At 44.5% G+C, this 24,537-nt stretch overlaps 1 protein-coding gene across 1 annotated transcript in view; it reads right to left on the minus strand.

The window, feature by feature from the left end:
• LOC117734603 (voltage-dependent P/Q-type calcium channel subunit alpha-1A-like) overlaps positions 1 to 21,341 on the minus strand; it is a 77,579-nt gene extending 56,238 nt beyond the window's left edge. Inside the window, 3 exon segments of the mRNA XM_034538787.1 lie at positions 21,027 to 21,063; positions 21,065 to 21,127; positions 21,129 to 21,341. Of these exon segments, the coding sequence (XP_034394678.1) occupies positions 21,027 to 21,063; positions 21,065 to 21,127; positions 21,129 to 21,341 (313 nt within the window).
• Between the last annotated feature and the right edge of the window lie 3,196 nt (positions 21,342 to 24,537).

Genomic DNA, 24,537 nt, shown 5'->3' on the forward strand with positions numbered 1-24,537 from the left:
GCTATATTAAAGTGTTGGTGTGTAATAGCTTGCCTGGACACTAATTTAAATTTATTGTGACATCACCGTTTATCTCTATGTACATAACATCTGTGGGCTGGTTCAGAGAGGGAGAAAAGAGGGAGAGAGAGAGAAAAAAGAAAATAGGGTGTCATCGTAAATCTAATTGTGTTTCCTCTTTCTTTCTCTAACAGACACACACACACACACAAACACACACACTGGTGGTCTTCTTAAATCAATCTCCATGTCTCGTTAAGGTCACAAGATGAATAGTTCCATTTAAAGAAGAAAAGTGAGCGAGTGGAGAAAGTGACTGAGAGAAAGTAATGCAAGAGGCAAATACGTGAAAGGAGATGAACGAGTGAGTAAGAGAGAAACAATGGAGTTGGACTTCCATAATAAATCATATTAAGTGTATATATCATCAACATATAAATTAGAAATACACATTTTGACTGGAAATACTAATTCACAGGTCTTTCCCTTTTCTAGTGTCCTCTCTATCCTAGTCATTCTCCTCTTCTTCCAACCTTTTCCTACCTGATTGCTTCCTTTGGGAGCGGTCATTCCCAGTAGGGAGGGAGGGAGAAGCTGAACTGGGAAGAGCCAGAAAAGGCAACATAATCTATTTATGGAAACATACATCATGTGTGCATGTGTGAAACACGTCTGTTACATACTTCTGTGTGTAAAAAGCTGCTCTAGCCTGGTCAAACCCACAATGTGTACATGTGTGTGTGTTTGACTGCGCTTATCCTCACACACAACATTTACAAGAACACCCAGGGCACCACTCAATTAGCCCTCCTTGCCCCCACAGCAATGAGTGTGTTTAAATGTGAGTGTGTGTGCATGTATATCTGCATATATGCGTGCGTGCCGTGCGTGCGTGCGTGCGTGCGTGCGTGGCGCGCGTGCGCGTGTGTGTGTGTTGGGCTGTGAGAAGGCCGGGTGTAGTTGACTGAAAAAGGGAAAGAGGGGAAGGAGAGGAGCAAGGAGACAGAGGGAAGAGGAGAGAGACTGATATAAGGAACACAGGGACAAAGGGACAAATGTGTGGATGTTGTGTATTAGAAATGCTCCCCATGGCGGGATGACAGTTTGATGTGTGTCTGATGATCATTTGGCACATAATTGAAAAATAATGCAGGGACACTGCATTATTTTTCAATTATGTTCCTCAAGTATAGCAATATATAGCAACATGACAGAGTTAAAGGGAAAAACTGTGGGTGATAGAGAGAGAGATGTGAATATGTTGCTCTCTCACTATTCTCCCACCCTTCATCTTTTAATATTTTCGCCGTGCGTGTGGGTTCTGCATATGCACTTTTGTTTTAATTGGGTGTGTGTCTCTATGTGTGTAAACACTGTAATGGGGACAGTGGTGGTCGTAGAAGGAGAGAGTCTCGCCAACAAAAGGGAAGTGAGGCTCTCAAAGTACCACCACTGGAGCCAAATGAAGGAGGGCACACATCTACTGTGGCCTTTCCTTCACCTTGTCCATCACCACTCCCATACAGTCTTCATGTCCGCTCTCTCTCTCCTACCTTCTATCCTCCTCAGTAAAGCTCCAGCCTGTTCTCACTGATGTATTTCTCTCCAGGGAATCTCTCAACTCTGCCGGTTGAGCCTCCTCTCTCTTTCTCTCTTACAGTACCTCTGCTTTTATATCCCCATCTCCTCTTACATTCCTTTATCTCCTCATTATTCTTCCTCTCTGGCTCATCTTCCCCCATTGCTTCTCTGACTCTCCCACTTTCTTGCATCTCTCCTGAGTCACTTTTCTCTTGCTGAGGTCCTCCCATCAGTCCACCATATCTCTATCATGCCATCTCCATTCAATATCGAAAAAAGATTAGCAAACGCACAAGGACACCGACAGCAAGAGACCGAGCGGGAGAGGGGAGGAAAAAATATATGGAGGGCTAAATGAAAAATATAGGACACTAGGAAAGAGAGCGACATATATACACATACATAGACATACATATACACACATACATAGATATGTTCATATATAAATACATTCATAGATACATACATACTTACTTACATTCATACATACATACATACTTACATACATACATTCATACATACATACTTACTTACACACATACATACATTAATACATACATACATACATACATACATACTTACTTACATACATACATTCATACTGTGGCATCACAAGGGGACAGGTAGTGGAGGGGCGCTACAGAGTGGCCACCAGTGCAAAAACTATATCTCCCAGCTGCAGCTGCTTAAGGCACCTGATTGAGAGCAGGCTGGGAGACTTAAGGGAGAGCACCTGGGAAGGAGGAAAGGAGAGCGGAAGGTGAACCCACGAGCACCTGGAAGAGGACAACAAGGGGAAGAGGACCTCGTGAGCCTGGATTCACCAGGATTGAGTTTTTGTTTGGTTAATTAACCACTTTCTCCTCCGGGATGGTTTTGTGTTATCTAACTGGACCTTTTTTTGATACTTTGTTGTTTTTGGATGTTACCTTGCTGGTGGGATGGGAAATAAAACCTGGACTTTTTGTAAATACCCTCGGACGTGCCTGTGTTCATCTCTCTCTTTGCACCGCCCCAGGCTAGCCTGTCCTAGCGACAGCCCGTGACACTACAGGTGGTGGAGAATGCGGGCACAGGGGCCAAAGTGCGGATGATTGAGAGAGGAGATATTGACGACTTGTCAAAACTTTTTTCAGAACTTCAAACCCCAGGCCACCAATCCAAAATGGAGCCACTGATGCAGATGCTGTTGGAGAGCCAGAGGGCGCAGCAGGAAATCAGCGGTGCCCTGTTGGCACAGCAAATCAGGGCTAATGAACTGAAGGAGCAGGAGCTCGGGCAGAGGCCAGAGTCGAAGCCCAGGGCTGCTGATTACATCCCTAAACTTGGCGTGACCGACGATGTGGAAGCTTACCTTCATGCCTTTGAAGCTACGGCGACTCGAGAAGGGTGGCCAAAGAGACAGTGGGTTGGACTTCTGGCGCCTTTCCTATCCGGTGAGGCCCTTAAAGCATTTTGAGATGTAGAGGCTGATATTGCCCACGACTACGACCAGTTAAAGGGGGAGATTTTGAGTCGCCAGGGGCTCACCAAATTTAGCATGGCCCAACGGTTTCATAACTGGACTTTCCTAAGCGGAAAGACGCCCCGGTCCCAAATGCACGAGTTGATACGAGTGGCGAAAAGGTGGTTGGAACCGGACAAACACAGCCCGGCAGACATGGTAGAAACCCTGGTTATGGACAAGTATCTACGGGGTCTACCGTACGAGGCAAAAAAAAAAATTGGCCACCAAAAGTTAACAATGGCCACAGGGTTGGTAGAAGCCGTAGAACAGTTCCAGGCGGCCTCGGACATGCTCCAATCACCCTGTGAAGCGCCGGTGGCTTCTGTCCCGGCCCGGCTAAGTGTGCGTCGCCAAAGAGGTCCGGCCCTGGCCAATCCTCACTCTGACCCACCCAGCAGAGGCGGTAGTTCACCTGGACAGCCACGAGCGTTCCGGAACCCAGAGCCCCGCCAGTGCTATCGCTGTGGCAAATTCGGCCACATCTCCTGGCAGTGTGAAAGGCTAGACGAGCCCATGCCCACAGCGGAATCCGCCAGCGGCCCCCATGTCCACTTTGCTGCCCTCCTGGGCGAAAGTAGGGACCGGCGACCAACGTGCCCCGTAAAGGTGAATCGAAGGGACCTAGAAGCCTTGCTCGATTCAGGAAGTGCTCGGACCCTAGTCCAGGAGGCAGTTTTGGAGGCAATGTCCCCGGCTCAAGGCGATCCCGTCCCGGTGGTTTGTGTCCACGGAGATACCCGAGAGTATCCAACCACCGTAGTGAAACTGACCACAACTAAGGGCACGTTTAATGTCGAGGTGGGAGTAATCCGGGACTTCCCAGCTTTCCGGATGCTGTGGAGGGAAGCCCTAAAGAAGCTTAGTCGGGAGCCCCGCAAACGTAAGTCGAACCATCCACAATTGAGTAAAACCTGGGTTAACATTGCCAAACCATGCTTGTCCCCTCTAGTGTCAGTCCAAGCCTTGGCAGAAGCTTCTAGTGGAGCTGAGTCTGATGACGCTGAGCCCCAACCTGGGCCAAGTGAGGAGGACACTGATGGCCCTCGAGAAACACTGCCCCTTAAAGGTCAGTATGGAACCGCACAGTTACAGGACCTGACTCTGGGTAATGCCTTAAGAAACGTCCAGGTCCTAGAGGGAACGTTGGTGGGAACCCGGTTGACCCCTTCCTACCCTCATTTTTCAGTGAAAAATGGCCTCTTGTATCAGGTAACAAGAAGTAAGGACCAAATCGTTGAGCAACTACTTGTGCCCCGGCCTCACCGCTCCACAGTTCTGCAGTTGGCCCACACTCACTTGCTGAGAGCGCACTTGGGCGTAGAGAAGACTAAAGAGAGGTTACAGAGGTTTTTTTGGCCCGGAGTCCACAAGGAGATAGAGAACTACTGCCGCAGCTGCCCAGATTGTCAGGTCACCGCTCCGAAACCGACGTACCGGAACCCCCTTATCCCTTTGCCTATTATAGAAACCCCCTTTGAACGAGTAGGCATGGATATTGTGGGTCCCCTGCCCAAAAGTGTCCGGGGGCACCAGTACATCTTGGTCATAGTGGACTACGCCACCCGTTATCCGGAAGCCGTCCCTTTAAGAAAGGCCAATGCTAAACAAATAGCAAAAGAACTGTTCCTCTTCAGCAGCCGTGTGGGGATTCCAAAGGAGATTCTTACCGACCAGGGCACCCCCTTTATGTCGAGGGTCACCAAGGAGTTGTGTGCGCTGTTACACGTGAAACAGGTGAGAACCTCGGTCTACCACCCCCAGACAGATGGGCTAGTGGAGAGGTTCAACAAGACCCTCAAAGCCATGCTGAGGAAGGCCATTGACAAAGACGGAAGAAACTGGGACCAGCTGTTACCCTACCTTCTGTTTGCGGTAAGAGAGGCGCCTCAGGCTTCCACTGGCTTCTCACCCTTTGACCTGTTGTATTCTCACAAACCCAGGGGCCTTCTGGACATCGCCAAGGAGACGTGGGAGGAGCAACCCTGTCCCCATCGTACCATGATTGAACACGTGGGGGCGATGCGGGATGGCAGCTGTGTTCCCCATTGTGAAGGAACACATGGAGAAGGCTCAGAGGGATCAAAGGGCCGCCTATAACCGAGCAGCACAACCCAGGGAATTCAACCCAGGAGACAGAGTCCTAGTTCTTGTCCCCACTGTGGAATGTAAGTTCTTGGCTACTTGGCAGGGGCCCTTTGAAGTAATTGAAAAGGTTGGGGAAGTCAATTACAAAGTACGACAAACAGGGAAGAGGAAAGGTGAGCAAATCTACCATATTAACCTCCTAAAGAAATGGCATGAGCGAGAGGTGTTGTTCAATGGCCTTCCCCCCAGAGAGTCGAGAGAACCCGCCCGGGACGAGGTGCAGTTAGGCCCGGACCTCTCTCCGCACCAGCGGCAGCAGGCAAAGGAGCTGGTAGAAGGAAATCAGGAGGTATTTTCATCCCTCCCAGACTACACCCACCTGGTGGAACATGAAGTACGCACCCAGCCGGGAAAAACGGTGAACCAAAAGCCATATCGGGTGCCGGAGGCCCGCAAGAAGCTGATTAACGAGGAGGTAAGGAAGATGCTGGCGTTGAACGTGATTGAGGAATCCAAGAGTGCCTGGTCAAGCCCCATCGTCCTGGCTGACAAACCGGACGGAACAGCCCGGTTCTGTAATGATTTCAGAAAAGTAAATGACATTTCTGAATTTGATGCATATCCCATGCCTCGTGTCGATGAGCTAATTGAAAGCCTGGGCCAGGCACGTTTCCTAACCACCCTGGATCTCACCAAAGGTTATTGGCAGGTTCCATTGTCTCCAGGGTCGAAGGAGAAGACAGCCTTTGCCACCCCGGGAGGCCTCTGGCAGTACCGGATGATGCCTTTTGGCCTGTTTGGAGCCCCCGCCACCTTCCAGCGCCTGATGGACCAAGTACTGAAACCCCATCGAGAATATGCAGCGGCCTATCTGGATGATGTGGTAATTCAGAGCCCAGACTGGGAGAGCCACCTACCACGGGTTCAGAAGGTCCTCGACTCCCTCCGACAGGCAGGCTTGACCGCCAACCCCAAAAAGTGTAGGCTGGCGTTTGGGGAGACCAACTACTTGGGGTACACCATCGGGCGGGGCCTTGTGAAACCCCAGGATGCGAAACTCGCTGCCATCCAAGACTGGCCAAAGCCGTTGACCAAAAAACAGGTGAGATCCTTCTTGGGCCTGGCCAATTATTACAGACGTTTTATCCCGGATTTCTCTGTGATAGCGGCCCCTCTCACCGAACTGACGACCAAGAAACATTCCCGTATGGTGACATGGTGCCCGGCGGCAGAAGAGGCCTTTAACGACCTGAAGAGGGCCTTGTGTTCGAAACCAGTCCTGATGGCCCCCGACTTTAGCAAGGAGTTCGTGGTCCAGGCAGATTCTGAGATGGGCCTGGGTGCTGTCTTAGCCCAGATGAAGGAAGGTGAGGAACACCCCGTTCTGTATTTGAGCCGGAAGTTGCTGCCAAGGGAGAAGAACTATGCCACAGTGGAGAAAGAGTGCCTAGCGTTGAAATGGGCCCTGGAAACCCTCAAATATTACCTGCTTGGAAGGAGGTTCACTCTGGTAACAGATCATTCACCTTTGCAATGGATGGCAAAAAATAAGGAAACAAACAGCAGGGTAACTAGGTGGTTTTTAAGCCTCCAGCCGTTTAACTTCTCTGTCATTCACAGGCCAGGGCGACGCCATGGCAACGCAGATGCCCTGTCCCGCCGTGATGCCATCTGGTGCTCATTCACCCTGCCGAGGACGTCAGGCCCGGGGAGAGGGATATGTGGCATCACAAGGGGACAGGTAGTGGAGGGGCGCTACAGAGTGGCCACCAGTGCAAAAACTACATCTCCCAGCCTGCCTCACCGCTCACCCAGCTGCAGCTGCTTAAGGCACCTGATTGAGGCAGGGCTGGGAGACTTAAGGGAGAGCACCTGGGAAGGAGAAAGGAGAGCGGAAGGTGAACCCACGAGCACCTGGAAGAGGACAACAAGGGAGAGGACCTCGTAGCCTGGATTCACCAGGATTGAGTTTTTGTTTGGTTAATTAACCACTTTCTCCTCCGGGATGTTTTGTGTTATCTAACTGGACCTTTTTTTTTGATACTTTGTTGTTTTTGGATGTTACCTTGCTGGTGGGATGGGAAATAAACCTGGACTTTTTGTTAAATACCCTCGGACGTGCCTGTGTTCATCTCTCTCTTTGCACCGCCCCAGGCTAGCCTGTCCTAGCGACAGCCTGTGACACTACAATACATACATACATACATACATACATACATACATACATACATACATACTTACATACATACATACATACATTCATACATTCACACAGGGCTGTATAAAATCACTGCAGCGAGCTTCCATATCTTGACACAGTTCACACATTCCTGAACAACCACATTTGTATTCATATATCTCACACATCTCTCATTTGGAAATCCTTAATATGCAAGGTGGCAAGTATGCTAGTATGCACGTATGAAAACACACAAACGCTGACACACACGTGTCTACAAAATGTCTACTCCTCACATATTGTCCACGGCCCTGCTTCTCATGCAAGTGACTTATTGATGTTCAAGCACACGCTTTCATACATGCACTGTACACACAGGCCAACACAAGACTTCACTTACACTCCACTGGTCTGCCAATAGAGTCCAGACCAGCTGCTAGCCTTTAGGAATGTGCCAGCCTGCCTATTAATAAAACTAAGCATAATAGTATGGACCTTTCTCACTCACTAGTTTGTTTTTGATAAACCACACTTAACTGTTATACATTGACTTGAAATGTTTGTCAAGAAAAAAAGGCTGATTTCATTATCATGAAAGTTTACAAGACAAGAGTCTAGTTTTGCAAATCTGAAAACTAATGGAGCCAGGACAAAATAATCACCTTGCCTACTAGTATTTTCTCTCTCTCTCTCTGTCTCTCTCTCTTTTGTGTGTTTGTTTGTGGTATAAAGAAGGTACTTTAGGTGTCCTATTAAAAAATCTTTATGAACGTGCTTTGCTCGTGTTGCATGGGATTTTAAGGCCCTCAATACATTCCCCTCCCTTCCTGTTCCTCTCTCCCTTTCTGTCCTGTTACATTATGCAGCAGAGCAATGGCAGGACAGCTCAAATGATTACTTAATTTTCTTGTCATTTCTCCCTCAGAAGAACTGATTTGATCAAATGAATGGGATCAAGCACTGTGTTTGAGAACTATCGAGCTAAATTATTTTGATTATCAGCAGCCATAAAATAGAAGACACGGTTGAACCATTTTTAATAGACTCTTACGAATCACACACAAGTTCCTTGCATATTTTCCATTGCGTAAAATGAAAAGCTTTAATAATTGTTTTCCAAGTCCACAATATATTCTGAGTAAAAATGACGATGAGATTTCACATATATTCATGAGGATATGCAGTGATTCACTTTGCTCTGTCTCTCTACAGGATACTCATTTGGCAGTGGAGGACGTCCACAGCAAGAAAATGGCCTCCACAGTGTTGCCTCACGGGAAAATATCTCTCCAAAAACAAACTGTGATTTTTGCTGCTGCATTCAATATACATATATATTCAATAATACACAAAGCAGAAAGAAAACAGGTAAACCAAACCAAACCCACGCCTCAGTGGTAACACAAATATAATGGATGATTCGACATATCTCACTTAGGCACCGCATTTGACTCCGTTGCCAAAGAAATGGAAGTGCTTGAAGGCCAGTTCAGCCCTGCGTGGCCTCTCTCAGTCTGATTTAGCATCAATCCGTGTGTAAAGTCTTTACAGGCGCCCACTGCCTGTTTATCCATACGCCATATGCTGCTTCTCTCTCACCCCTCTCACATATAGCCGAGTTGTCACTTTGTACAAGATGCTGACGGTGGTTTGTGTGTGTGTGTGTGTGTGAGGAATATCAGTGTAGCATGTGACATTTTACATGAGCAGTATGTTCAGGTGGCTGTGCGGGTGTGTTAGTATGAACGTGTGTCTGTATACCTGAGAGTACCCGCTGATTCAACTGTGTGCACTATACCTGCTTTTCACTGCCAAAGGGTGTGTGTGTGTGGGGGGGGGGGTGTTTGTGTGTGCACGCCCCCGAAGGTAGAGTGCAGGTTTCCAGCACAGTTTGTCTAGTAACAGCCGCAGCACGTGACTAAAGAACAGAGGCATGAAAGAAATCAATCCATCCCAGTCTCTCTATTTTTCTCTCTCTCCACGTATCAGAATCCCCAAAATAGCCCCACGTCAATGCACCCATCACACATGCAGACATATGCATTCTCAAAGACACAACGCAAACACACACGCACGCACGCACGCACGCACGCACGCACGCACGCACGCACGCACGCACACACACACATACACACACACACACACACACACACATCCAAACTAGCCAGCAACTGTACTGAATTATTCAACGGAGCCCGAATGCAGAGCTAAGAGAAAAGGGAATGAGAAAAATGCAGAGGGAAAGAAGAGAGAGAAACAAAGAAAAATGAAAAAGAGACAAATGCGATCTTCTATTCAATGTGCAATGACTACATGTTTATACAGTAAACATGGACGAAGAGACGCAAACTAGTCTGTCGCCAACAATTCAAGAACTAAATGACTTTGAGTTTATTAACATCCGTGCCAACAGTTAACAACTAATTATAACCAGAATGTACATGATCAATGAAAACATAAATATATATACACATGTCCATGATAAGAAATATAAAAAAAATGTGGATGTTTATTGACATCAGATTAAACAAATACCCTCCTTGCCAACTCAAGCATATTTAACTCTACGGACATGTTTATTTTATTCAATCTTCTAATAGATCTTACATTTTGACAATTAAAGACAAACAAAGTGGATTCTTGACACCATACGACTTGTCTGCCTGTTTTTCCGTATTATAAGTGAACCACCAACGATTGAAACCAACGTTATATTGTGATTTATGTCCTAGTTGTTACACGGTAGCATGTTTCCATATTGATTTTGCTTCCATTTCTCAATTGCCACACATGTTACAAGGGCACCCATCTGCAGTATATCAAAAAAGCAGCTGACGTAATGCATTCATCAGAATTTTAAAGGATCAATTTACAATCTGAGAACATTGTTGCTTGTTATTTTCCGTTTCTGTTGGTGAAGCATTCCTCCTCAGCACGGCTCTTCCAGTCACAACACATTTACATTCATTCATTTGGTAAGATGTTAGAGAAAATCTTACATCCACATACACTTTTATTCCATTAACTTCTCGTGTTTTATGGCTGAGACTTTCTGCTCGGCTGTGGTATAAAAAACATTCTGTGCAATTTTGGAAAATGTGAATCAAAGGTAAATTCACGTCTCGAGTCAACAGGAAGAAAGAGAGAGAGAGAGAAAGAGAGATGGGCAAACCTCACCACCTAGAATGACCTCAGTGTTACTCCACCTCTAAGTAAGAACACTGTGGGAGGACAGACAGATGTATTTCAGTAAAACACACACACACACACACACACACACACACACACACTCAGACAAGACAAAAGTAAAACAATGCTCTGGCGATGTGTAATATCACATCAAGTGAAGCTATAAAGATGTTGCTGTTTAAACGGAAGTGGGTATTGACTTTAGAACTAAAAAAGTTAATCTATTAAATCACCAGATTTCTTTAATCTTGAGATTCATGCGGTTGCTTTTTTTCGGAAGACAACACTACAGATGAAGAATACATGTGACACATAATGAGAAAATAAGATGTATCGTTTAAGCGTGAGAAAAATAACGAAAAACAAGCTAAACTGAGTTAAATTTTGTTTCTAGTTCTTGCAAGTGTGTTGTACATGTTGTGTGAGTGTGTGTGTGTGTGTGTGTGTGTGTGTGTGTGTGTGTCTGTGTGTGTGTGTGTGCTCATGCAAACCCCAGTGCCGAGTCTGCCCGGACTCAGGATACAGATCAATCCACACACTTATACCAGAGTCAAAGGTATGAGGTTGGCAGATTGAGGCCAGAGGGCAAACACACACACACACACACACATAGGAATCATAACACATAAACAAACAGCCGCACTTCATATTGCCAACAATTAAGAGTGAACTAAACCAGACAAGATGTGCAGCTGTCAGGATGTTCTGCAAAGTATCCCCAAAAAACTTCAAACAAATGCTGTAAATTAGCATCGCGAAAGGCGGAAGCGGGCAATTAGAGCGAGGACAAGGTGCAGTGGAGCGAGTGGAGCAGCAGTGGCAGGGAGGAGAAAGAAAAAAGAGTGATGGATTGGCTTTGAGAGAAAGACAAAAAAGCACAGGTAGTGAGACGTAAGAGGAGATGCCAAATGTTCACTTCCTATCAGTCAGACAGAGAGAGAGAGAGCGAGAGAGAGAGAGAGAGAGAAAGAGAGAGAGAGAGAGAATCTGTTCAGTCACATTATAGGAATTCGTTTTTCAATTTGGTAAACCATTACATTTCCCGGTTCAGACTTAGTTTTTTGGTTAAGTTTGGGGTTCTGATTGAGGCGAGGCATGCCACTGTTATGGTTCGGGAAGCCTCGACCTCATACCTCGTATGTAAGTCAAAGCAATGTCTGTCGGAGTGACAAAAACAAGGTTGTGTGAGTGCTCTGGCTGCAGTGTAGCTGAGTGTTTGACTCTCCACCGCTTTGTGTTAAATGATTTATATGCAGACAGGCAGTTTGATTCTCTCTCTCTCTCTCTCTCCATTGTTTGGCATTAGTCTACCCATCTCTATAATGTCTCTGTCTTACTGACTTCCCCGCTCCTCTCTGTATTTCTGTCACTCCATAGTCCATCTCTCTGTTCTGTCTCTCGACTCCAGCTGCAGGAACAGCTTTAAACCTCATCTCACTCTTTCCTTTCCTCCTCTGCTTTTTTCCTCCTCATTTGATCCCACCGAGAACTACGCCTTATTGCATTTAACCCCAAACCCAAGAAAGACTAAATATAATAAAATGTACCTTGTGGTAATAATATGGCAACGATAAAGAACATACAAAAATGATCAATAATAATGCTGTAAACTTTCCTAGCAATCGGGCCTTTACGTCAACTGGAGAACATAAGTGGAAAGAGGGTGGAGAGAAGAGGGTGTGGGGGGGATATAACGCTACTGAAAACTGCTCTTTTCAAGCAGCTGCTGTTATTTTTAGGCTGGCCTGATGTGAGAGATAGAGACTCCCAAATGTGACCAGATTGAGGAGAGAGCGAGAAACCGCACATCCGCAGCGTGTACTGTAAGAGTGCATGTGTGTGTGCTTTTGTGTATTTTTTTAATGAAAAGGGGGGGGGGGGTGTAGCATAATGATGACTGGACCACAGGCGTACATTGACTTGTAAACAAATCTGTAAGAACATGCATTGAAACAAAATAACACGCACACACAATAAAAAAACTCAGCTGATGTTAAGTCTGTGTAGTTATCAGCTGACAGTTGCAAGCTAGAGAAAGGCCAATAAATAATTTAGATTCTGCAGTGAACGTAGATCACTGACTCTCCACATCCACCCAAAAACACCCAGGTCCCTATCTCTCTCTCTCTCTCTCTCTGTTCCTGGTTATGTCTCACTTCCTCCTTGTCTGTCTCACTGGTATATGCCTTCACTGTGTGTGTGTGTCTCTGGACTCGACTCACATTATTGCAAAGGAAGTGAGAGACCTGACTTTTCTTGGTGCGGCCTGATCGGGTTGGGACAGACACCTGCTCAGAACACGCTCAGAACATATGAGAGTGCTCCTCGTGGCAATTTGTTGACACACTCAGGAAGTAACGCAGACATCCAAACTTCACACAATGTTTTAGAAAGAACGTGTATGTCGTCACAACGTACTTCAACTCAAACACCAACGATCTGTTATGAGTGACACACATTATTTTGCAGTATATTGGAAACAGAAAGTTGGAGGTAGAATCCTTAGTGAAACAGCTGAGCAGAGACTACACCTCTAGTCTCGAATGGTCATCTGATCTGTCATTGATTATGAGTCTTATAGCATCAACTGACGAGCACAAGAACACACAACTCATGGCCTCTTAGGCACAACTAACAGCATGCTCTATACTTTATGTACTCCAAAAGAATGTTCTAACTTCACATGTTATGATTATGAAAGGATGGTAATTTATAAAGCACATTACTTGTATTATATTTCCTATTGAGCTTGTAACTATAGATAGCTAGAACCTATATTGACGTCCTCTCCATTTACAGAACAGAAATACACACTTAAGTGTATGCTAATGACGCAGGCAACAACACCATACAGTGTGTGCAGTGTATGTGTATCGGGGGGTGAATATGTGTGTGTTTGTCCTGCAGATGTGCACATTGCCGATGCTACATCTACAACTGAAGACATGAGAATCCATTTTCAGGGGTTTAATGGTTTACATTAACTCTTGATATGGATGCAACAAGGTAAAATGGTCATTTAGGGTCAGAGGTCAGTGGGAGAGGCAATGCGGATTTAATTTCTAAAGGATGACCCATTTAGTTTCATTACATTACATTTAGCTGACGCTTTTATCCAAAGCAACTTACAACCATACACACAGCTACAGGGAACAATGCAGGATTAAGTGATTTGCTCAAGGACACATCGACTAGGGCGGGGATTGAACCGCCAACCCCCTCATTGAAAGATGGACCTACTACTGTTGCCTTTAATTGGTACCTCTCTGCTGGATATTGTTAATGTGTCTTTGCTAACAGGCCATGTACCACATTCCTTCAAAGTAGCTGTAATTAAACCTCTGCTGAAAAAGCCCACTCCTTAATCCAGAGGTGTTGGCTAACTACAGACCAATCTCTAACCTTCCCTTCCTCTCTAAGATCCTTGAGAAAGTAGTTCGCAAATCAGTTGTGCGACTTCCTACATCAGAATAGTTTATTTGAGGAGGTTTCAGTCAGGATTTAGAAAACACCACAGCACAGAGACAGCACTGGTGAAAATTACAAATGACCTCCTAATTGCATCAGATAAAGGACTCATCTCCGTACTGGTATTATTAGACCTTAGTGCTGCGTTCGACACATTGATCATGACATCCTATTACAGTCGATTGGCATTTCAGCTACCGCACTAAGTTGGTTTAAATCCTATTTATCAGATCGATCTCAATTTGTATTTGTAAACGATGAAGCCTCAATGAACACCAACGTTAATCACGGAGTTCCACAAGGTTCTGTGCTTGGACCAATTTTATTTACCTTATATATGCTTCCTTTGGGCAATATTATCAGGAAACACTGCATAAACTTTCATTGCTATGCAGACGATACTCAATTATCGATCAAACCAGAGGAGACCAACCAGCTCGTTAAAATTCAAGAATGTCTTAAAGACATAAAAACATGGATGACCTGCAACTTCCTGATGTTAAACTCAGACAAAACTGAAGTTATTTTACTGGGCCCTGAACACCTCAGAGATCAATTATCTGGTGATGTGGTTTCTGTCTATCTTTGACCGAGACTTGTCCTTTAACTCCCACGTTAAGCAAATCTCAAGGATTGCATTTTTTCATCTACGTAACATTTCAAAAATCAGGCACATCTTGTCTCAAAAAGATGCAGAAAAGCTGGTTCACACGTTTGTTACTTCCAGACTAGATTACTGCAACTCCATATTATCAGGCTGCTCTAATAAGTCTCTTAAATCCCTCCAGTTGATCCAGAATGCTGCAGCTTGTGTACTCACAAAAACTAAGAAAAGAGATCACATTACTCCTGTATTAGCTGCGCTGCACTGGCTCCCTGTAAAATCAAGAATCACATTTAAAATTCTTCTCCTCACCTACAAAGCCTTGATTGGTGATGCACCATCATATCTTAAGGAGCTTGTAGTACCATATTGCCCCACTAGAGAGCTGCGCTCACTAAATGCGGGGCTACTTGTGGTTCCTAGAGTCCTAAAAAGTAGGATGGGAGCAAGAGCCTTCAGTTATCAAGCTCCTCTTTTATGGAACCAGCTTCCACTTTCAGTCCGGGAGGCAGACAGTCACCTCATTCAAGAATAGACTTAAGACATTCCTGTTTGATAGTGCTTATAGTTAGGGCTGAATCAGGTTTGCCCTGGTCGAGCCCCTTGATATGCTGCTATAGGCTTATAGGCTGCTGGGGGATGTTTTAGAATACACTGAGCACCTATCTCCTCTTCTCTCTCTCCTTATGGATGAATTTACATCTCTCCATTGCACCTTATTAACTCTGCTTCCTCCCCGGAGTCGTTGTGACTTCACGTCTCATAGGGTCCATTGGACCTGGAGGTGTCTGATGCCTGGTGAGCCGGCCTCCCGCGTTGGCCCTGCTGATGCCCCGCTCCCTCCTCTCTACCTCCTTCTGTTTCATGGATTGGAGTTCCATTCATACATTGTCATATTCATGTAATGTGTTTATGTAACTTTGTAAATGCTGTTCATTCTGTACACATGACATCTATTGCTTCTGTCCATCCGGGGAGAGGGATCCTCCTCTGTTGCTCTCCTGAAGGTTTCTTCCCTTTTTCCCCTGTCAAAGGTTATTTTTGGGGAGTTTTTCCTGATTCGATGTGAGGTCCTGGGACAGGGATGTCGTATGTGTACAGATTGTAAAGCCCTCTGAGGCAAATTTGTAATTTGTGATATTGGGCTATACAAAATAAACTGAATTGAATTGAATTGAATTACTAACCACTGACCCACAATCAACCTGAAAAAGTTCCAACTTTATTATTTTTGTGCACATTATGAGGTTCATCAGCACAATCATAATATATGGTATACACTTTAATACAGTAGAGGCCCTGTGCAATAGTTATGGGGCTTTGTCTTCTTCTCAGATGATTTGATATGCACAACTATGGTGCACCATCTGATCAAACAATGATACCCTGTGATTCAATATCATACAATTCGGCTCATATTCAATAGGCTTGAGTATTTTACTTGTTGATGGATGCAAGTGCATTAGTTTTTACTGGCACCTCATTTAAAAAATGAGACATCTAGAGACAAAAATACCCCAGAAGGTTATCTCTAGTGCCTCACCAGACCAGTGCACTGAGACAGTAATACTGTGGATATCATTTCAGCTTGTCTAAAAGGAGGTGGATTGTGTTTGTCGAGTGTCGCTCAGTTCCAGCGTCAGTGTTGTCCTTCGGATGTTTGCCTTTTTCAACAGTGGGCACGTGTCCTTGTCGCTAAATAAAACCCCACAGCCCAAGTTACTGCCTTTTAACGAGGAGACGTCAGACTCTAGTGTACTTTGTAGCTCGCTGGCGGCCCGTTTTAATCCCCACGTTTGTGACATCGTTTCTAATACTGTTGCACGTTTCTTTCAGATTTCAGGCAGCGTTGGACAATAGAGGTGGGTATTCCATGGGGTGGCCTTCGTTATGGGTAGCAGGTGAGGGTCGGTTCACTCACGCACACTGACACATAGTGAGTTATACCGTAAATTACCAAATACAATACCATGTAGAATTCAAACAATATTTAATAACATTAAGGGTGGTAGAATGTGGTATATTCCCTTGGCTTAATGTATAGTCCATATGAAAATAAGCCTGAAAAGTGAATCTTTATGTATCCACAAAATACATTTTGCAACAAAGATATGGAAAGATACAAATGTCAAGATGTAATGAGGTTTATTGCATGGCATTATTTATGTAATGGAAGTATATTGCAAGAGGCCTCCTCTTTAGTAGGCTAATGAACTGATTCTACACACAGTTTGCCCTGTGTCTGAACACTATGTTCTATATCCAAGGTTCAACATGTTAGTCAAACTCAATGTGAAATATGAATGCCGGTATTAATTTCTTGAAAAAGGCACTATTTGCCTACCACATGTTTCAAATAAGGAAAATGGCACAGTAACACCCTGAACTCTGTAATGCTGATTCTAATTAAACAACCAAATATCCCTCTACTGTACCTAAATGTGGATGTGAGAGAACAGTTATTTATATTGTACTCCCATGGGTGCAGTCAGTTCAGAACTAAATAAAGCTGCAGGTCATAATTCTTCTGAAAAGTGTGTGAATCCGGTGAGACGCATACATCTGGTGATTTAAAAAGCCAGATCTCTCTCTGTTTAGTGAAACATCAGTCAATTAACTCTACGTGCATCTGGTAACACTTCTGTTGGCTGCAGGTTCTAATGACTGAATCACAGTCCTCTACATTTCAATGAACTATATCTACAATATTCCTAAACGCATTTCTTCTTTACTTTAACGTTAACCATCCAACGGCCAGTGAAGGAGAAATGTCAGATACTAATAGCAATAGGAAGAAAACCTCTTCAAATGTGTGAAATAAGTATTATTTGGGTCCATTCATTTTCGGCGTTTACCGGTATGAGCCAGATATTATTAATTCCAATAGGACAGCATATAAAGTACACATCTTTTATTTGTGGTGATGCAGTATCTGTGGTAAGATTCGGACAGAAAGCCTTCTTGACACAGACGGACAAAAGGATGGAGGTTCTAATGCAGTTGTCTGTCTGTCAGTAAGGATATCCTAACTGAAACTGGGTGCTACTGAGCATAATTATTATTATTATTATTAGTATTATTAGTATTATTATGGTCTAGTTACGCATGTTCTGCATCACACATGATGTATTTAGAACACCATGTGTTAAAATAGATTAAATATTTAGATTATGTTTGGAATTAACATTGCCAATGACAATCAATTGAAGTCGACCTTCACTTGATCAAATATCAATTTAATGTCAATTATTTGGATCCAAAAGTTCTAGAAAATATCACTGGAACACGTTGCGTAAGAGCAGGTAAACTGATTAGATGCTGCACACTTTGACCCCACACTTCCCTGAGTGGGGGGTTACCTGAGATGACCTTATGATTGATAAGGGCATTGTCGACCTCAAGCTTTAGCACATTAAGTACTTCAGTAGGACCTCAACCATTCAAAGGACATTTGACATAAACAAACAAAAGAGGAAAACAAACCAAAAAGGGTGAATGAGACCTTTACTGGAAATACTGTCAAAAGATTCCGTGGGTTTTAGAAATATTGATTGATGGAGGTCATGAAAATCTCTAAATAGCATTTCATTATGAAACCCAATTTGTTCCTTCAAGCCTCAGCTTGGTTAGTTTTCCCACATTAAGTCACACAATGACATCATCTGTATCTCAAACGTATACTCAGGATTGGACAGTATGACATTAAAGTATTCCCTCCCATATATGACAATTCAATTAATAACAACACCACAAAGCACAACATTAGAAATTACTGATGAATTGAATCAGCACCCTGACACGGTCTCAGCAAATATTGAACATTATAAGATTCCCAAAGAGTTATTGTAGAGCTATTGTGCTGGATTACATTATATCGTACTAGCGTTCATGTTATTGTATCAAACAACGCGACGATGGTGTTGGGACTGTGTAGCTGGAAGACCTGAAATATCCCAAATAGAAACATATTGAAGATATGAAACGAAACCCTCCTCAAAGGCTGCTTTCTAGACCATAAGAGACCAGTCATAAAGTTATATGTGGGGCTACAAGTTTAAATTATAACATGTGAACAAACAATATTTTGAAATCTTAAAATTAACCAATTTATACTCACAGTTCTACTTCTAAATATCATCCAAGATTAGATCAACCTGAGAAAGTTATCCAGAACAACGCCTCATTCATATCAGGGCTTTGCACAATACAACACACATTGTACTACTTGTGTTAATGTTTGCATTCATTATTCACTAAAACAAGACACTACATTTCTATTTGACAGTTTGTGCAGTGGGACACTTTTTACTTGTCAGAAAAGCACAAGTGTTACTAATAACATTAACAGCAGCTCCGTTTTATTCATGTGTCACAGTGAGCCATGACAATGTGACAGGAAGCCATCCTGCACATTAACAAGACCCTGAAACTGAAGCAGCAGAATGGAATTCAGCCATCTTTAATTTCATTATTTATACATTTGCTTTTCCTACTGTGACATATCAAAATGTCCTCTTTAAAAAAAGATCTATCACAACTTACGACCCACAGGAAAGTTGTTCACTTCAACCTAACTAGGTCCAGCTTTAGCCACTTTTAAAAGCATTACAAAGAAAAACTATAGTGTCCTGTGCGTTCCCAACTGCCTTACATGTTGGGTTCGCCAGGAGATTCCTGCTACTGGCCCCTTTTTTCTTGTCAGTATTTTTATTCTTTCTCTATTTTGTTACTACCGTCAACATTGAAATGAATGCAACAACTGTTTTTCTCTCAGCTATTAGTTAGTTTGACATTTCTTCTTTTTTTTCTATCAGTGCAGCATGTAAACACAAGAGGTCTGCATTTTTCCTGAAATGGAAGCTACTGCTTTTGCTTATATACGTAAGCAAGTAATACATCTTGACTAATAACCAAAATGACACCCCAACCCCAAAACGCATTGTTCAAAAATAAGAAATCCACCATTTAGAAACATTGTACAACTAGTTTCATTCAGAATAAGTATAGTACTTCAACATTGCATGGACATGTTGAATTTTAGAGTAATTAAATGTCTGTAACGGTATTTTGGAAAGGAAACCCATGAATATACAACATCACATTTCCTGCACACTCTCGCGCTCTTTCTCTCACTAACACACACGTCTGTCATTTAGATGGTGAATAGACATGATTCAGAGTAACTATAAGTAGCACTGCATTTCACTAGAGCAGCCCAATTAGTGTATGTCACGGCTCAAGCATCAGCATGGATCAATACAATCATTACTCCAATTTCCCCTCTTGTCTGACACTCACACAGGAACTTAGTTCCATGCATTCACACTCACACACACACCAATCCTGCAAATGAAAATGCTCAAATCACTTGCTATTTCTCCCCTGAATGGTGCAATATGTGCTGGTTTCATGAAAGATGAAAATGCAGGGAATTGATGGAAACCCTGCAACAACAACAACTTAGTGGTTGTTGTTGTTGTTGTTGTACACACAGACACACACACACACACACACACACACACACATACACACACACACAGACACACACACAGTATGAAATGATGGCACATTCATTCAGTGACACCTGCAGCTTGTGTGATTAAGAGGATGCTTAATATGGGGATGGGGAACACATTTAATACTGTGTCAATGCACAAGTTAAAAGCCTACTATATTCAATCTCTCTCTCTCTCTCTCTCTCTCTCTCTCCCTCTCTATCCATATCTAGAAAGACACCTGCATCATGCTGATATGGGAGCTTGTGTGTCCGCATCACTGCAAGAATAGACACACTCAAACACACACATTTGAGCTTATTATCATTTCTCCCTCGCTCTAGGTCTCTCCCACCTTTCCTCCCCTCCCCCTTCTCTCTCCTGTTTCTCTATAGCAGAGCGAGGCGCTGGGCCTATACTGCACATGCTGACATCAGCAACCAGCAGCGCCCCCTAGACCCCCCCCGCCCCCCACCCCCCCCACAACCACTACACGCCGACCAACACCACACATCACACGTCACCCATAGGAACGTAATATCAAGCAGGTACCCTCGCGACAGTGACATGGAATCACTAACAAATGTGATTGATGGTGATGAACAGCCTCATAAAAGAGGTCGCTGGTCAGTGCCCTTTCCTCTTAATTAACTATAAATTGCATGTCTATCATTTCTTCCTTCACCTCCAATACAACATACTCACGTGGACTTACACAGATGACACCTGCGTGTTACGCCTGTGGTTATTGTAACTTAAAGCCTTTAACTCGTGGAATGAGAAAAACATGTGAACCATTCAACCAGACATATCTGCACATTAGGCCTACCTGATGCTCGGGCAAGGCCTAACCGTTGCAGCTTCTACTCAACACGTTACACAATGCCAGGTAAAAGGATGATGTGGCCATTCGGTGATCTTTTTTGGCGTATTTTCTGACGAAGTTATCCTCACTGGAAAATGAACAGCGAGCGGTTGACGGTGAAACAGTTCTGGCGCACGGGAATGGGGTTATAGAGGGGCCATGGTCCGGGCTCTCTGCGCCATAGACTGCTTGTACATTCTCTGGGTACCGGGCCCTCCGGGTGGACCGTGTCCATGGCCGTGGCCATGCCCGTGTCCGTGACCGTGTCCGTGGGGTCCTCCTTGTCTGCTCCCACCTCGGCCGCCGGGGCCCCCTCCGCCGGGCCCACCGCCATACCTGGCCGGTACCTCATCTCCGAACCGCGCCATTCTCTGGACACCGAAAGCCAATCTTCACGAAGTAGGCGGAGGAAGGAGACCAATGCTCAGATCTGTGCAGCCACACAACATTACATCCCATCTGGATCAGAACGTCTCATATGCACAACGGGTTTTCTTGTGAGCTTCGGCTGGACACCTGCAGCAGTTATATGCTGGTTTTAGCAGACGAGGACGCCCATGTAGCCGACTGTCTCCTTCTCTGTGCGTCTCTGCCAACAGCCAATTGTGGGTGTGAGGAAATAAAATGTGTGTTCGTGCTGGCTGACTGGTTGCACTGTAGGGTGTCTCCGTCTTAGTTGGCTCGTATGTCCGTAAAAAGCAGAATAATTTGCCCCCAACATGAAATCATGGGGAGACTGTAGCGCGTTAACATTAATGTTTCATGTTCTCCATGGTTCATGCCTGCATCAGAGCGCACCACAGCCTGCAACTCTCGGAGCCATGTATTTCTTAACTCTTATGATAGCATATATTGACTATCTAAATCCCTTTAAATATCACACAGGCCTTAATAACTCAGACTGCCGAAAATAAATCTGAAAAATAATGATCAGCCTTTAGCAATGCCCGTCAGTGACGTTTAACTTGACTTAAAAGGCATTGAAAAGGGAAAACCTACTATTATTTATTTATTTTGAAAAAATCCGCAATGTTTGGCACAGTGTGTGGGCAAAAAATGTGGCTCCCAGCCACGTTACAGTTGTTTTACCAGGTGCGCTCCCGACAAGCCTCGAGACCAGGAACATTGTGACATTTGTTAATAATGCGTCTTTTTTTCCCCAGAGTGCACAATAATCGAGCATAGGGAAGAGAAGGAGAAATACCGTGTTTCTTTTGAAATGTCCGTTGTCATTGTTGTCGAGCGCTGGTGAGGAAATATTTTTTCTCAGACGAATTCAATAACATCCTCCCTCGTTGCAACCATCATCTTCTCTCGCCGTCACCTGCGCGGCCATCCAGAAAGCTGAGAAAGAGACACACGGACGGCGTCCGTCAAAGACAAGGGTACGACGGCCGCGTCGCCGCCGTCTTACACCCTCTCATGTTCTTCGTTTAGCTGTTCGAGATGCAGCAGTGCCGAGAAAGTCCCTCACCATCCCCACCCCGAAAAGTCTGCCTCCGTCCGCACTGCTAAGCCCAAATGTCCTGGCAGAGCGTCCGTTCTCTCTCTCTCATTGGAGAAGGGTAGATCACTCCTCACGGCCTCCGCTCTCTTCGTCCAGCGGCCCCAAGGGGAAGTGGAGAGGGACAGGCGGACGGATGGATAGATGGATCCGTGAATGGATGGAGACACAAATGGAAGGGAGGGGACCGGCTGTTTCTTTGGAATTCAGACCGGAGTATAGATTAAAAAACTCAAACTGCGCGCAGAATCGTTGTCTTTCAATTTATGTGAACCACGATGAGAGCCTGATCGCTTCTGCAGCCGCAGCAACATGACGCACGCAGCTCGTCCAACTTCCAGGACGATGTGGCACGGACGGAGGCATCGACATAGCCCGTTTATTTTAAGGTGCTTCGGGCTATAGCCCTGCCCAGTCGGACTGGACCTGTTAAAGTGTCCAACTCCAAAACAATTAAAAAAAATGCGTTAAAGAGCCTGTTGGCGTAAAGCATGAGGTGGAGAGCAACTGCGTGACTGTGTTTCTCATTTCCTTCCACCTTTGCATGTGTCATAAAGACCTAATAACTATGCTTATTATAGCCAGATGCGCGCGTGTGCTTGGCGGAAGAGGCGGGGTTGTTGGCATCATGCAGCTTGAGCAAGAGATACAGCTGCAACTCAAACTGACAATGCGCGCACATGGGCGCGTGAGTAAGTGGAGTACATGCGCGCCAAAGTGCGCGCGCGAGTCAGCCTGTGTTTGTTAGGGAAGGTGGAGGGGGGAGGCTATTCTTAGCAACACACATTTGGAAATTAATGGACGAAAAGAGCTCTCTCCTCCCTCCCTTCGCGAGGATCGAGGATATTCTTCCCTGGTTTCCTCTCCTCGCCTCGAGGCTTTTCCACAAGCTCCACCAACACACTGGTGCCTGTTCAAGGTGCGACCATATGCTTTGCACTCAAATAGAGGCACAACAAAGATGTTCAATTACATAACACAGAGGAAAACCAAGGCAACGTGGATGGAATGCCGAGAGAGAATAAGAGCCGCAGTATTTTCTTTCTTGTGATAACATTTCTATATAATACACTTATTCTGTGCTCAAATCTCCACTTGCAAAACACAATCTCCAAGGATGCAGTTCAGTCTGAACACAGATTGTATTTCATCTAAAAAAAAGGATGATTCTTATTGGATTTTCTGGTCATGGAGAGTGATGGCATCGTGGGCTATTCAATGAATGTCACGAATCACTCATAAGTACCGTGAGCTACCGTGGCCGCGTTACGTTTAGCCCGAGAGACGAGCAGAGGAAGAAGGCTGCAGCCCACCAACTTCGCAGGGACAACATGCTTTTAATCTACTGTGTGACCTAATTGATTGACTCCAGAAAATAGCCGCCTCTGCGAATGGGAAAATGATCATAAGACAGACCGGGAGAATTAATACTCCTCCCCAAGATGTTGAATAAGGAGAGATACATAGCAAGAGGCTACTCCAATCGATAACAGTGCGACCTTAAACTTAAATAATATAACGTCGTAGGCATATTAATTGTATCCTCTATAATATTGTGACATTTTATATTATATAGGTGGAGGCTTCAAATAAGCCCAGTGGGCTTTCTGTCTTGTCCCGCACTGTAAAATGATTTATCTCTGCAATGTTTTTTTATTTATTTTAATTGTGCAAAATAAACACCACAAGGAAATGCAATAATCTTATGTCCTCATCATAACCAAAGAGAGAGAGAGAGAGAGAGAGAGACATACATAGATAGACAGGCAGACAGACAGACATTGAAGTAGCATGAATACACACATCTGACAGCATGAAAAAGTGCTACCATCGACAGCATCACAAAATCTGCCCTTATGCTCTAAGTGGTGGACGTGTCAGGGCCACGGAGAGCGCCTCCACAATACATATCAGCATCTTCATCATATATCTCAAACCGTGGATAGTATAACACTGGTGCCAAAATCATGGCCACACCATCACCGCTGTTCAGTGTAAATGAGTGTGGTTGAGGGGGTATGTGTGAGTTGGACTGTAAAATGATTTATCTCTGCAATGTT

This window comes from Cyclopterus lumpus, chromosome 8 (assembly GCF_009769545.1).
Source record: "Cyclopterus lumpus isolate fCycLum1 chromosome 8, fCycLum1.pri, whole genome shotgun sequence".
NCBI classification, from domain to species: domain Eukaryota; kingdom Metazoa; phylum Chordata; class Actinopteri; order Perciformes; family Cyclopteridae; genus Cyclopterus; species Cyclopterus lumpus.